Raw genomic sequence first — 15,936 nt, forward strand, 5'->3', positions numbered from 1 at the left:
GCGTGTGAAGGGTGATCTTGGGAGGCTGATAAACGCTCTGGCACTAATCGCCAACACAACTTGTTCGCGAACGCGGCGTGGACTCTAGTGATTTTGGTCTATGTGGTAGTTTGCTCTACAATCGTAATGCGATCGTAAATCATTTGCAGACAAAATGATTCATTATTGAATGACAGAAAAGGATTAAAATGTTTATTTCAAAGAAAAAATAGCGGAATGCCACATACGCTTCAATCGTAATCGAGTCGGGATCGGATCTCAGTCGAATCGAGTCGAACGTGAATCGTATGACGCTTAAGTAAAATTAGGAGAATCGGGGCCCAGAATGCCCGCTAACTGCTATTGAGATTAATTATCCAATTGTCACATTATTAATTAAGGTGTTCCATATCTTCAAATTTATTCTCCCACCTAAAAATGTTCTGTATGTGGATAACTAACTCTAGCCACGGGTGTGTGGCTATTGGTGGCTATACAAGGGCTATACCCAGTCAACCCAGTTCTAGACGCTATGATGAAGGCTACACCTAGTTCTAACCAAAGACCAGAGTACCGGGATAAAATATCGCTTAGGTATGTCACTTGAGTATAGTGTAGCTTTTAACAGTGAAAGAATTTTTCAAATTGGTTCAGTAGTTTCGGAGCCTTTAGGGCAGTTTAGAATGCGAGCAAATGTTTCCATTTCCAATAAAGTGTAGGTACATAATAAATGCATCTACTATTTTTATCTTAATTAAGAAAGTAGTCCTCTCAAGAGACCTATGAAACCTCTGGCGGAGGTTAATAAATCCCAAAATAAGTAAATATTCTTTATGAATTCCTTTGTTCAGTGTGATATATTTCTGTACAGTCGTTTGAGCTTATCAGATTAATGCTGAAAAGACCTGGTTTCCTTTCCGACTCAAAAAAATAATAATTTAATGACAGACGTGCGAGACATGACAATGACACTGACTGATTACTGACACTACTAACTTGGTTTAGAATAAATTATAAAAAGAATCTTATTCATAATTTTATTGATGAAATTGGATGATTTTACTCTTGTCTGCAAAGTGCAAAGTAGATATTTATTATTTTGGCAGTCAACTTTTCTTACTCCAGAGAAGTTCCAGAGAAAATATCAGATGCCTAAGTTTTCAAGTTACTAGCATATTAAGGTCTTAACATGGATATGTAAGTAAAGAATCATAATTCAATTTATTGGTCAGACTGTGCAAAGAACTCAGGATTTATTAGAACAAATAAAAATTCTTACAAATGGCCAGTTTTCGAGGTCTTTCACATGGTATGACCAAAAATAAGACTGAAATTATCAGCAACCACTACTACCATACTTTCTGTCCAGGTCCAACGGTTCCCCTGAGAATGAGCACTGAAAGTCAGTCCGTCAAGTTATGATTTAGCCACTTTATTTGATATCAATCAATTTTTTATGAAAATTTCATGTTGTCTGAAGCCAGCAAGTTATTTATCATGCTCTCATTTATTGTTGTATGCTTTCAGATCTGTGACTGTTCCCTTTCATTCGTCGGAGTTGGCTTTACTGGCTTATGAAGTTTTAAGTGTTGACAAGGAGTTAAAAAGAAGTGGTATACAAAGAAAACTTGAAGTAAATTCAGAAAACCTCATCGTGTAAGTTTTTTCTGTGTCTAATCCTTAATAACTTATCCGAGGAGTTAGAATAAAGCATAATAATATGAAAAATATTCACATTGGAAGTAACAATTTTATTTAAGATGAATTTGACTGTATGTAGTTGGTTTATTACATAGCTACGTGAAAAGACATGAATGTGTCTTTTATTTAGTAGTACCCTCACTGTTTAAGATCCTGCAATGACTCAAAGTTCCTCATCTGGCTTCATACTTGTAAATCTTTCATTCTTGCAAGTGGATGCTTCTGCTAACTTTTTGTATAATTTCTGTTCCAGAAAATTCCATGGTGAGAGCACGAAAAAATTACGTGTTGCTGTCAATTCTTTTATTAAAAACACATTATTAGTAGTCAAAACTATTGATCAATTCTAGAGAAGTAATATCAAAGTGACCAAAATGCCAGAACACACACCTGCCCCAACACCAGCAAGATCGTTATATGGGTTTTTTATGTATCTATTTAGTAAAACTATGTTATTTATATATTGTATTTGGGCAATCACACCTGATGCCTATCTGCACTACTTCAATATTTATTATTACCCCCAAAAATATTGGTCTACAGCCATTCCCATTCAGTGCCTAGTAGCTTTAACAATTTTTGCATTTTTAATTTATCCTAGTTCAAACTTGATGTTAACTGCTAATATAGATAGCATTAATACAATAAGCGATCCCCATGCTCATTATGAGTGTGAAACAAATGAAAATAACAATAATACACTGGAAAATTGCATTTGTACTGATGTAAATAAATGTATGAAATACTGTCATGTGACTTCAAATGAAGACTTAGAAGAGAATACAGTGCCACAATTGCGTGATTTAAATATACGTTTAGTTTGTAAGAAATTGTACTATAGCGATAATAGCACCTAGTGTATCTATTGCTTAATAAAAGACCTGTGTCACAGACAGATAATCTCTAAACATTTACTTCCCTGTGTGTTAAATTGATTCTGGGTAATTTATTCTAAACCTTTCTTCAACAAAGGCAAGTTTATGGATAATTATAGTAAACAGACTGCCTCATTTGAACTCAAATCGGGTTATCCTAGTATGTATGTCTATGGAAGGAGGCGCATTTTATGATACCGATGGTTAGCCTGTCGCGCACCCTCGTCTGAGGATGTCTCCATTTGAGTAGGCACTTAACTAAAGGTAAACAATTTGATATACATTTTTATTTAAATAATCGGCATTAAATAAAATACAACCTGAAATCAATATAAATACAATAAATATCGCCTATTTAATTAATTGAAACCCCATTTAAAGCCAGCAAGTTTATCTTGGTGCAGGAAGTACTTTCCTCGGTAAACAGGTGAACCGTGAAACCACTGGTATTAAATAGGTAAGTAAGTAGGTAGGTATGTCAATTGATTGCTGGTTTGGTACAGTCAAAAAATGTATGGCCCCAATGATACTTCACCACGCTACCCACGTCAGAATTTTTGTAAGAAGACTGGATAAGCAGGATCAGGATCAAGATTCTGAATGTAAGTACCTAGCAGGTAGGTATGTCTGTCATAAAATAAGTACCTACAGGGTGTAGGATTCTGCCATCGTGTGTTATTATGGCATGGTAATCAAACATTCCAATCCACAAGCTCAGATCAAAGAAATAGTCCACAAGATTAGATTTCAATGCATACAGACTTTAGCATTTGTAATACTGTAGGATAAAATGCGATAGTTTTCGCCATGTCCTGTCCTAATGATAGGAAAAAGCGTGAAAATACATTACGAAAAACATTGCTGGGAGCGATTGGTCTCTCTCAACTGGGGCCCGATTCTCCTAATTTTACTTAAGCAATTACATACGATTCACGTTCGACTGCGATCCAATCCCGACTCGATTACGATTGAAACGTATGTGGCATTCCGCTATTTTTTCTTTGAAATAAACATTTTTTATCCTTTTCTGTCATTCAATAATGAATCATTTTGTCTGCAAATGATTAACTATGCAATATGATTGTAGAGCAAACTACCGCAAAATAGCAGACCAATCGCAAACCAATCGAATGTCGTTGGAATACGATTGGTCTTATAAACTCATTTGCAAAAAAAGCGAGCACCTAAGCGAAATCTTAGTTTTAAGGACTTTACGTGTATTTCAAAGGGTTTTTATGATTGTAGTATGTTTCTAGCATCAAAAGGGTTAGCCAAGCATGCTTTTGCTTTTTTTGCAAAAGAGTGTACTTATTAGTAGCAGAATGCCCGATATGGTTAAAATTACTATTGCGATCATATTGCGATTCGATTTTGACATTATCAACTTAGGAGAATCGGGCCCCAGGCCTGGTTGCAGGCAAGGAACGTGGCAGTTCTCATATGAGAAGGTCAGCTAGCTGCGCAGGGGGTATAAGTAGTGCACAAACATTTGTACAGATACAGGTGCACTCCCTATTCCCTCATTTTCAGTCCTCAGGGTCGGCAATCCGACCCGACCGAAAGGAGATCGGCCGCAGGACCGACATTTTAGTGCTTTCCGATACACGGGTATATTTGTATCAATCACCAACTTCCAGATTTCGGTCTGCTTTGTGAGTTTCTAAAATCCACATAATGAAAGTGACAGCCGACCTACACTTATCAATACGTTTTTTATTGGGAATTGAGCCCATTTCTAGATAAGTACCTATTCAAATTGTTTGATTTGGGCCGCAGAAATATCGTCGCAGTTTGAAGTGCACTGGCCTTTCAACAAGATATGTTGGAATCGGCTTCAAGTCTAACCAGATGATGCTGAGGGAGGACCAGTGTTTTACGTGGAATGACTGCTTGTCCAGTTGCCCGGATAGGTAGATAGGTTCCACTTGGTAAGCTTAGACTATCTCTGGCTTCTGATTACGACTATCAAAGATGCATAAATGAAAGCTGGGACGAGGACCTACTTACGCTACCTTCCGAAACATGGAGGAACTGCATGGCTCTTCTTGTCTAGATGGTCAACCATTCACGGACTATATAACGGCACTAAGCGATGCTTAACCTTATGATTGATCGATCCGTGCGGCTGTTAACCTGGGTCGGGAGCTCCTTTAATTAAGATACCAGTACCTACCTACCATCAAAAAAAATAAGTAGGTCAACCTTCACTAAAATAAATAAATGTAAAAAATATAATATGACGCTTACCTTTTGTTTTTTAGTATCTTTAGGTCTTGTAGGGGTAAGTTATACCTAGGTACGTATGTTTTATAGTTGTCTACACTAGATTTTCATGCCACCCCGGTTTGCAAATGTCCGGAGAACATGGGTACCTTCTTCAATACAGAAAAAAAAATTGTATCAATCCATTATTTTTGTCAAACAAAAGCAAACGAATAAAAATAGCTATAGGTAGGTACCTATATAATTTCCTTCCAACGATGTTTAGCATAACAACAGTCCATCGTCAAGGTTATAGCGTTAAGATATTCGCGCGCTCGCGTTAAGATCGTTATTGTCCACATTGCCCTGCGCGGTTGTTAAATCTTACTATACGCGAGACATCGTCCGATTATGTTAACGTGTCACGATTTATGTAATAGTGGGTACTCGATATTGTCCTAGTTGATACACCAACTAGACTGCTAAGCAAATTATGTACTCGCATATTTTCCAAGCTCTCTGCCTTATTTAACTCGCGAAGGACTTATTGAAACCATAATATTATGGAGCTCAATGTTAATATATTTTTAAGGATAAAACAACACTTCCCATGATTAGTACAAAATAAAATTAAATATATTGTTAGTTTTTTACATAGGTAAAATTTATTTAAAAGTACAGAACATATGAAGGACTACACACTGAATTGAGATAAAATACTTAGTACTGACTTTGAAAATGATGTAAGCCACTTTTAGTATTCACAATATGAACTTATTGCATCAATTAATGATTATTTATTTGGCAGACCAAAAGAGATTTTCCAACAGTGCATAGGTCATTAAACCTTATCTTTATTATATAAGTGAAATTTGGGATAGAAGCTGTAAGAAAATCTGCAATTAGACCAGCCACTACATCTTATATACCGAAACATTATGGCTAAGAAACTTTAATATGTGATGTTCCAGCATACAAGTTCAGCTGCATGCAGGCAACAAGGGGCCAGCATACACCCAAATATTATTATAAATTAATTTTAAGTAATATTTCATAGATAGTAATTTTAATATATTTTGTACAATAAAATACAATTAAGTACAACTTGTAGCAAAGATATTAAAGAGAGTAATATTTATCTCAAGTGTTAAAGCTGCAATAACGTGTGTGTACGCACAAGGCATATTTACACAGCACACACGCACGGCAACAACACACCATGTGCTGCACACTATAGTACATAATTAATTTTATTACTTAATAGAATATAAAGACACGCCCAAGCTGAGAACTTCTCCACTTATTTTACAGATTTCAATGCATGATTAGCCAATGAACATGCCTGTACTCCACTAGCAGATTGCTATTAAATAATACATTGATCGTCGCTTAATATCACAGCTAATTATGCTTTGAAAATTATAGACATGTCTAATTTTCACTAATGTAGATAACAATGTAGAGTATAAGTAGACAATCTGAATTAATTTACATTACAATATCATGTCTTTTCATATGAAAAATTTAAAATTACATTACCAAAAATTAAACAGTGCAGCGCATTATAAATAAATGTGCATACCTTAATATTTAATTGACTAAATAAATTTGTTGCCTGCAGATCTGACATATTTTATTTAAATATCGAGAGGTAATATCTTAAGAGAAATTTTTAACTTCAACTATTGAAAAAAAGTTAAATCCAAATTTAAAAATATTTTGTATTTATTACGACAATTCCCTTCAAATCCACCTAGTTATTATGAATGTGAAATATCTTTCCAAAAGCTGAGTCTCCGTCACACATATTTCACTACCACTATAATTGTGGATCGAAATTTAAGGATCGAAGAGAAATAGAAGCTAGCACTTCACGAATGTGCGTTGCTGTTTACATGCGACTTCTTTTCCTGTGCATCAGGAGTACGCTGGCCGTCACGCCTAGGTGGCATGCGCTCATTGATGGCATCCAGCCCCTTTGCCTCAGCAAATGAAGTTATCTTATGATTCGGAGAGAAGCCCTGCAAGGCATTCTTGAGAGAAGTTTTACCACCAGAGAGAGCACCCAAAGGCAGAGCACCAGTGGGAGTGAGCCCTTTCAGCTGCAGAACAGATTCACTTTCCTCACGAAGCACAGAGAACACATGAGCCATTTTGCCAATAGCACGGATCTTGTTGCGAATGACTTCTTTCCTGAGATTTGCTTCCTCCAATGCATCATCTCCCTCGGACATCAATTCATCATCAGAGCAGATGTTGAGCACATTAACCAGCATTTCTGTAACCTTCTCACCCACAAATGGAAGGGACCAGGTAAAGACATCCATGAAGTTGGGCAGCCAGTATGGGTGAGGAGAACAATTAAACTGTCTGATGTTCATTACATTGTTCTCATATTTAAGAACAGCAGCTTTGTTATTATAGACATCCAAGTAGTTAGGTGCAGAGAAAATAGTAATGAGACTGGGAAATCCTGTGGTCTGGCTTTTACGATACATTCGGTAACCAGCATCTTGAGCTTCATGAGCACGTATGATAGACAGTAAATTGTTTCTTTGTAGAAAATCACAACAAGCAGCATAGCTATAGAAGTATGAACAACCTCTGACTGAGTTGTGCGAGAAATGTTCTGCATTCTTTTCATTTCCAAAGTCTTCCAATGGATCAGACCAAAGCAGGTCACACATAGCTCCAAATGCAGGTGGTTCTTTGAATCTATCTAGTTTACGAATATCATCTAAGCTGTTGATCTCCGGAGAAAGACCCCCATGCACACATAGGAACTGCTGGTTCATAAGAGCAGCAAGAGGTAAGCAGTCAAACGCGTCCATACATGCATCATACACCTTCTCAGAATATTTGATTTTGCATTCTTGTTTGAAAGTGAAATACTCTGTCAAATGTCGGCATTCATGATTACCGCGTAATAGGAATAACGTCTTCGGGTAACACAACTTCAAAGCCCAGAGGTAAAGAACACATTCTATACTGAAATAACCTCGGTCGACATAATCGCCTAAGAATAAATACTTAGTACAAGAAGGAGAGCCTCCCACCTCGAACAATTTCATCAAATCATAAAATTGGCCATGGACGTCTCCGCACACAGTCACCGGTGAATCGATCTCGATCATAGTTTTTTCTGATCGTAATAAGGTGGCACCATCTTGGATGATTCGTAAAGCTGCATTTTCCTCGATCCGACCTTCTAAGATAAAATGTTGCTTCAACACCTCAGGTAGAGGTTTTCCACTTTTTTCATCGAATACTTCCGATACAGTGAGCTTACGACTGGGAGGGAAAGCAACACTTTGGATCATACGCTGCGTAGTCGACACTTTATCATTGCTCCCGGACATATTTGTCACATAAAAACACTAGGTCTAATCCATACACGCCACTATTTTCAAAATGGCAGAATAGATATAATACTAAAACAGAATCCCGATTTCACGACAGAGAAACTACTGCGCACTGGAAAACAATGCGCAAACATCTGGCGAGTGGTCAATAAAATAAACAGGGATATCGAGCGCGTTTTATTACTTTTGAAAATATCATTAAATAGTACTGGCAATATATGGAACAGTTGCCAGTATGGCCTTTAGCTTTACAGAAACCATAGCAAACAGGATGCCTGCTAACTCTATCTTGAAATTGAATCTGCATTAACGTTCAAAATAAAATAAAAAACATTTTTTCAGATTTATCTCAGATTTTTTTATTACTAGTAATGCCTATCTTTATGGAAAGCTAAGAGCAAATTATATTTAAACTTAAATTATTAACTAACTAATGAACTCGACTAAGATGTCTATAATTTTATCAAGTATTTTTAATCGACTGCCAAAAGGATTACTTTTTTTAGTAAGCTTATGTATTTATAAACCTGAACAATAGAAATCTTAGGCGGCTCCTAGACCTACAATACAATAACCTTGTGCAATCTACACTAATTTTATAAGGAAGAAAGAGTTGATTGTTTGATATTAATAGGCTCCGAAATAAATTAACCGATTTTAAAAATTCTTTCACTATTGTGAAACTACATTATCCCCGGTGAATCGAGAGAGCCTTTTTTTTACAAGGGTGTGGGCAGTTATAGTTCCCATGGGACGCGGTTGAAAGCACCGGAAAACGGCAAGTATTGTAATTAAAATATTGTGCAACATTTTGGGCGCAACATTTAATTTGCACAATACCGTAGTAGCGCACAATTGGTTGACCGTCCAGGGGCCCGATTCTCCTAATTTTACTTAAGCGGCATACGATTCACGTTCGACTCGATTCGACTGAGATCCAATCCCGACTCGATTACGATTGAAGCGTATGTGGCATTCCGCTATTTTTTCTTTGAAATAAACGTTTTTATCCTTTTCTGTCATTCAATAATGAATCATTTTGTCTGCAAATGATTTACGATTGCAATATGATTGTAGAGCAAACTACCGTATAGACCAAAATCACCAAAATAGCAGACCAATCGCACACCAATCAAATGTCAATCGAATACGATTGGTCTTTTATTAGTAGCAGAATGCCCGATATGGTTAAAACTGCTATTGCGATCATATTGCGATTCGATTTCTATTCGATTTTGACATTATTAACTTAGGAGAATCGGGCCCCAGTATTAATATAATCGACCTAGGGTTTTGCAGGGTAAGTCAAGGATGTTAAGAAATAAGAATGTCAATGAGCTAATCTAATGAATCGTTAATTATAACTATAACATAAGGATTGGAGAATGTAAAACTGTATTAATGGTAAACTTGCAAGTCTTGTTACAGTGCAGTGCAGTCTGTTAACAAATTTAAATTATGTGTGGAGGAAAAATATATGATTGTCTTTTGCTGTTGACCCTATGTCTACTTTCTGTAACATGAATAAAAACTGGGGCCCGATTCTCGTAAGTTAATATTGTCAAAATCGTATAGAAATCGAATCGAATATGATCGCAATAGCAGTTTTAACCATATCGGGCATTCTGCTACTAATAAAAGACCAATCGTATTCGATTGACATTTGATTGGTGTGCGATTGGTCTGCTATTTTGGTGATTTTGGTCTATACGGTAGTTTGCTGTACAATCATTTTGCAATCGTAAATCATTTGCAGACAAAATGATTCATTATTGAATGACAGAAAAGGATAAAAATGTTTATTTCAAAGAAAAAATAGCGGAATGCCACAAACGCTTCAATCGTAATCGAGTCGGGATTGGACCTCAGTCGAATCGAGTCGAACGTGAATCGTATGACGCTTAAGTAAAATTAGGAGAATCGGGGCCCTGTATTTGTTTTTATATTTTACCGACCAAGTTATTAGTAGGTAGGAAATTGCCTGAATACGACTGGTATGGTGTTGCTATTGTATAAATTGTTTTTTATATATCGTAAAGGTACAGAGTTCCTTATATTGATATAAATATAGAAATTGATTTTTATTTAAATGATTAGTCCTTGCCATATTTCTTGATTTTAGATTAGTTAAAAGTAGGTGCATACCTATCCTAGACAGAGGTATATTAAAGGTTTGATTCCCATGTCAAGGTTACCGGGCGAAGTGAAGATTCTGCAATATCATCTGTAGTACGGACGGAACCCTAAATAAAATAAATAATTGATGGATCATCTAGGCTGAATCTAATAATGTGGGTCAGTCGTTAGAACTCACACTATAGTTAGTTGGTTATCGGGCTGCTGCCCAAACAACGGCTACATACATATACCTACCTACTATTATTATTTTTATCGCTGTAGCGACTATTTTTACATTTTATTTCAGGGGTATGTAGGTATTGAATGTACCAACAATTGTTTTGTATTATTAACCGACAAATATTTATTTTTGTCACTAATGGTACTGGGTTACGATGTTAATTGACTAAAATTAGACGGGTATAGCTGGATAGTCACGTAAATAATAACTGCCATCTTGTATGTGTAGTTATTTCTGGAGTGTTTTGTACCTTATGTGTAGTGTATTAACTTGATTCGTAGCTGATTTCTACACATTGTGCCAATAATAAGTGGTCATAGGACCGTTAATACGAGTATGGCTGCTGGCCCAAAAAAAACAATGTGATATAGATGTAACCGTTACTTACTGGCTTTTTCTGTATGATATCATATCAGCCGTTCTGACATCAAATACCTATCTACCTTTTTTTAATGGGCGGAATCCTTGGCACCTCGGTGTGCCGTACAGCAAAAAATCTTCCCCCGTGTCACTTGCCTTCACCGCACGCGCGCTAGAGAGGTGTCGAATTACCCCGAGCATAAATTCAAACAGTAACGCCGCCGGTGCCGCCTTGGCTCCGTCACGAACCCGAGATCTCATTGTCCCACGTGTTACAAGTTACAAGAATCTGAGATGTTGGGCATCCAACGCCAAATGAGGACACGGCGTTGCTTCTCCAAACCACATTCGACGAATAAGTGTTCAGCCGTGTCTTTCTCATGAGGGATGCCATTGTATACTGACACCACCTGCGTGATGGCGTTACCGACAACGATAGAGAGCCGACAGCAGTGGTGCCTCCTCCCAAGTAGGTACCTTCGTAGGTAGGGAGGAAGGACTTCATTATCAGCTCTCTATTACGGCGGTCAAAATATTCTGTACCAGTCCCATTGTATGGTGAGCTTTTAAAGAATCTAAGGCGTAATCGAATAATTAGAACATGCACTTTGCTATTGACGTTTCGTAAGAACCTGTAATAAAAACATCTGAGAATAGACTAGCTTTTACCGGTAGTTCCATCCACATCTTAAAGGAAATGCGAAGAACTGTCTGATAAATTATATCATTTGTCCTTGCTGATGTTATAATAGCTCTGGACTATATTTTATTAAATTTTAATTTAAATCGATTTGAATACTCAATTTTATCTTTTCCAAAGAAACCGTCAGTAAAACTTCACAGAAGTGTATCGTGCATACCCACTGTAAGGTAGACGCACACACAAAGTTTAAGTCTATATAAAATAACGAAGAGTCGCTGGTTGGTTGTCGATCTGTTATCAACGATTGCGACTTGATCAATTGGATTCCATACATTTTATCATTATTTTCAAATTTAAGAGTTTTCAAGGTATGTTTATTGTTCTTAAAGTTGCCTCTTCTGTATCGTCGGCTTATAAAACAGATGAATATTAGGAAAGGACTAAAGACGAAGGTGAATGCTTCAATTGATAGTAATTTGAATGTGATGTTCTCTATAAACTTATTTATATCATATTTATAAAACGCATTTTGATGCGTATTTACCGCGATGAAATTATCTCGCTTTTAGGTAAAAAAAAAAAAAACAATTTATATTTGAATTTCCCGCACTTCGTCTTAGAATTACCAACATTATAAGTACTAGAGCCTAATCAGCCATAAATATTTAACGGCATGGATACAGTATTATCATGGATATACGGCCGGAAATATATTATCAGTCTACGTGTATATAATGTAAATGAATGCATTCCCTTCCCTAGATTTATTTTATACTCACATTACCAAGTAGATACATGGTTTTATCAGTTTAAATAGGGGGTTGGTTATGACTTTCAAATATTGATGTACTTTTCAGTGTGGCTCACATAACTATTATCCAACAAGTAGGATACTGAAGCCTGCAAACATTCGTCTATTTATAACTATCGTACCTACATTAAGAACAATTTTACACTACGTACGAATCATAGACTATACTGCTGTCTAAACTTTAATCAATTTAATAGTGATTGAATCTAATTATGGTTGGTAAGAGAACTATAATAGATATTCATGAAAGGAAATATAATTATAATGAATGTTGCAAGAAATAGAAGCTTTGTGATTCTATGGTAAAAAACATAGTTGCAATTGTCAAACCATTTACTTAAATTATATTTAAAATAACTTAAACATGAGGAAACATACAATAAAAACTGTATTTCTAGAAATATTTGCATACAACAGTTTTTAAGTTAATTAAACTAAGACTCTTCAAGGTTCTTATTTGTATACATACACGTATATGGTCAGTTCACAGTAACAGTAGAATCAACAGTTTTGTACTTTGGTTTGCTATGAGTAAATGGTAGATACCGGTACTTGATCATATGCTGTGAAGAAAAAAAAAAGTATTAGTTTGATTTCTTACACTTATTATTTACTAGCTGTGTGTGATGCTGTTTTCCCTGTGGTTCCCATGCCCTGGGATAACAAGTAGCCTGCATGTTATTATGATTTGTGACCTATCATTATTATTATTGCCGAGTTTGAAAAGCTTGTGCGTCAAAGCCACAAGGATCGATTGATCATAAGATTAAGCAACGCTTGGCGCGGTTGGTCCGTGGATGGGTGACCAAGGTAGTCATGATGGGTAGTCAGAAGCCAGAATGTCTGAGAACTAGTATTGCCAAGGCGTATTGGGTTGCCCAATTTACTGGGTTGAGGAGGTCAGATAGGCAGTCTCTCCTGCTTAGCTACATCCTATTAGATTGGAAGCTGACCCCTGCATAGTTGGGAAAAGGCTAGGCAGATGATGATTACTACTGCCAAGTTTCATCAAACATGGGTATAGACATGTACGGCAAAGCAGATGATAATGGCTTAACATGGTTTTGAAAAAAACATGGTTAGTGATATGTTTAGAACATAATGATTTAAGGGAGAGGCATGACTACAATTAACTTAAAGGTCAGACACTATAATTAAAAAGCGAAATAAGAAATTAAAAGAAATTACCTTGATTTGTCTCTTCATGGTAATACAGAATAAGGTTATAAAATACATCACTAATATAGGCCAAAATACTGGAATATTAAAAGCATCTATAAATGTACAGCAGAAACCTATCAATGTGCTTTTAGTGACAGAGAGCCAAAATTTGAATTCTGGCAATCTCCGGATAAATGGTCTGAATTCTTCAGTGGCTCGGGTTGGCAAGGCAGGACCATTATCATCATCTCCTAGAACAATGCCAAATTATTAATAGCAGTAATCCAGGTAAGCAGTTTGTATATGAATTGAAAAGCTTCAGGCTTCTACTATTGTTGTCATTGAAAATGTTATGTATGAAACCCACATTTTTTTAATGAAAGAAGTATAACATTACTTTTACATTTATAGCTCAGAACTCACATAATATAAAAAAATATTTTAATTTTATTGTGTTTAAATATTTTTTGTTCATTTATGACCAAAGAAACTTTCATAGTGAGTGTTATATCAACTCCAATTCATGCTTATTAATGTTGTATGTCAGGTTTTAAATTAAAAGAGTTCTTACCATCAAAGTCCATAGCTGGATCTATCTTCGGTGTAAGGAATGCAATGAATAAATTTAAATGATATATTCCCAAAGCATATGTGACAATGTACCATCCCTGAAAGTATTGAATACATTTTAATACACATAGATATGTCTAATGACTAGGAATTGTCTATCTAACTGTACATGCATAAATGAACTCCATTTGAGTAGACACTTATCTTGATAAAATTTATAATAATCTTCACAATCTTCTATTTAAAAATAAAATAGAGAGGAATCAAACAGACTCAACAAATTATTTATCATAAATATTTATAAGAACTGTAAATGATACATTTTTATAAATAGTAAAATTTATTATTTTTCTACATTATTCAACAAAAAAAATTTTATGCAAAAATTTTAATTTATAATTCTTATTAATGTAATGGCAGAAGGAACTTATTTATAAGATAAATTCACATCACAATGACCATTCATTTATCATGTTGAAATAGTACGTGTCGAAACAGACAAACAGTTTTACCAGAGATAAGATAACCATGACTTACTTGCTTTGTGAATATTCGGAGCATAAACAATAGTAGGAGCACAAAACTGCCAACCCACCGAAACTTGGTATGTGGTGTCCATCTATCTAGTGTACCTTGGTAAACCTGGAAGCAAATTAAGGCATACTTTATATTATCTAGTTACTATTATATTTATTAATTACAACATTAATACAATAAATAGTTGATTGGTCTTTAAATGTTTTTACTGGAAGAAGCAATATTAGTTATATTTCAACTTAAAATGAGGAAGCGGTACACTGATAATAATAAATAAGTGTTGAGTCTAATTATATTCTAATAGTAGCAAATCAGAAGGCCCAAAAGGATTAAAATCAAATAATTATATTTACAATTTCATAAAAGCATTCATGTTTAGTGTCTTTAAGTATCAATGGGACATCTTCAAAATTGGAAACTACAGTGTACACTAAACCAATTTGCACATTTATGTATGTTGAGAATATTGAGATACTGAGAATTAGCAAGTTAAGTAATTTAGAGTCTAACTTCTTTCCCTTATTTACCTAGTAATTAAAGTTGTGTACAGTAGGCAACAGGCATTCTTGAAAACGAAATATTCATACTTCGCGGTATGGAAACATGACAACTCATTACAATTAATGAGGAATGTATGTGAAGCTGATTAAACTGTCATCAGTTCTAATACATAGGACATAATAACCCCAAAAATAAAATTTACCTGCGAAATCCGTGTCCATGCTTGTGAAATAATACCTTTCCTTGAAGTTTCAGTAACTAAATCATTTCCATCCATCATTTTATATCCGTAAATTTCCTGTATCGTAAAGTGTTCCTAATACTCGATGTACATTACTGGCACATTGAATAGGAAATTAAGTTACTAAATGTGATAATATTTACACGAAACGTTAATTTACAATTGGTATTTACACCTAAAACCTCTATTTTAGCAATAAATTCCTTTTTTTACTATCAAAACTTAGAATAAGGAAAGACTAGTTGGAACCTAGAATTTTTTCTCTGTGGCCATCAACTAGGGATGCGATGATTCATGGTACGATATTTATCGATTTTTCTTGGAAAACAAATCAGTTAATAGGAAAGCATCAGTTACTATTTCGACATACTTTTTCAATAACAACAATCCCAATAGGCTTACAGAACTTAAATCTATATATATATAAAAATGAATTGCTGTTCGTTAGTCTCGCTAAAACTCGAGAACGGCTGGGCCGATTGAGCTGATTTTAGTTTTAAAATGTTTGTCGTAGTCCAGGGTAGGTCTAAACGGTGAGCAAATAAGGAAAAAAAAATTGCGAGTAAGATTCCCGGGACGGGAATGATTAGACAAAAACCAACTTACGGAATGCCGCAGAACCACAAAAGTAAAG

General features: G+C 35.4%; 3 protein-coding genes across 4 annotated transcripts; 1 reads left to right on the forward strand and 2 right to left on the reverse strand.

Moving 5' to 3' along the window:
• The first annotated feature begins 943 nt into the window (after positions 1–943).
• On the forward strand, positions 944–2,575 carry LOC124631376 (phosphatidylinositol N-acetylglucosaminyltransferase subunit P). The gene is made up of 3 exons (XM_047165744.1): positions 944–1,176; positions 1,507–1,635; positions 1,934–2,575. The coding sequence occupies exon 3, from the start codon at positions 2,055–2,057 to the stop codon at positions 2,535–2,537; it is 483 nt and encodes a 160-aa protein (XP_047021700.1). The 5' UTR covers positions 944–1,176; positions 1,507–1,635; positions 1,934–2,054; the 3' UTR covers positions 2,538–2,575.
• Positions 2,576–5,318: 2,743 nt separating this feature from the next.
• Positions 5,319–8,341, reverse strand: LOC124631374 (serine/threonine-protein phosphatase 2B catalytic subunit 3-like). Its single transcript, XM_047165742.1, has one exon. The coding sequence runs from the start codon at positions 8,114–8,116 to the stop codon at positions 6,629–6,631; it is 1,488 nt and encodes a 495-aa protein (XP_047021698.1). The 5' UTR covers positions 8,117–8,341; the 3' UTR covers positions 5,319–6,628.
• Positions 8,342–12,661: 4,320 nt separating this feature from the next.
• Positions 12,662–15,584, reverse strand: LOC124631395 (protein RER1). Of its 2 annotated transcripts, none has more exons than XM_047165766.1 (5): positions 15,264–15,584; positions 14,561–14,665; positions 14,025–14,121; positions 13,481–13,701; positions 12,662–12,855 (listed from the first exon to the last, which is right to left on the reverse strand). In XM_047165766.1, exons 1-5 carry the CDS (start codon positions 15,339–15,341, stop codon positions 12,772–12,774), a joined length of 585 nt encoding a protein of 194 aa, XP_047021722.1. In that variant the 5' UTR covers positions 15,342–15,584; the 3' UTR covers positions 12,662–12,771. The 2 variants fall into 2 exon arrangements, with proteins under 2 accessions (XP_047021722.1, XP_047021721.1); XM_047165765.1 differs by having other exon boundaries at positions 13,481–13,704; positions 15,264–15,581.
• Between the last annotated feature and the right edge of the window lie 352 nt (positions 15,585–15,936).

Source organism: Helicoverpa zea, chromosome 6 (assembly GCF_022581195.2).
Source record: "Helicoverpa zea isolate HzStark_Cry1AcR chromosome 6, ilHelZeax1.1, whole genome shotgun sequence".
Classification (NCBI taxonomy): domain Eukaryota; kingdom Metazoa; phylum Arthropoda; class Insecta; order Lepidoptera; family Noctuidae; genus Helicoverpa; species Helicoverpa zea.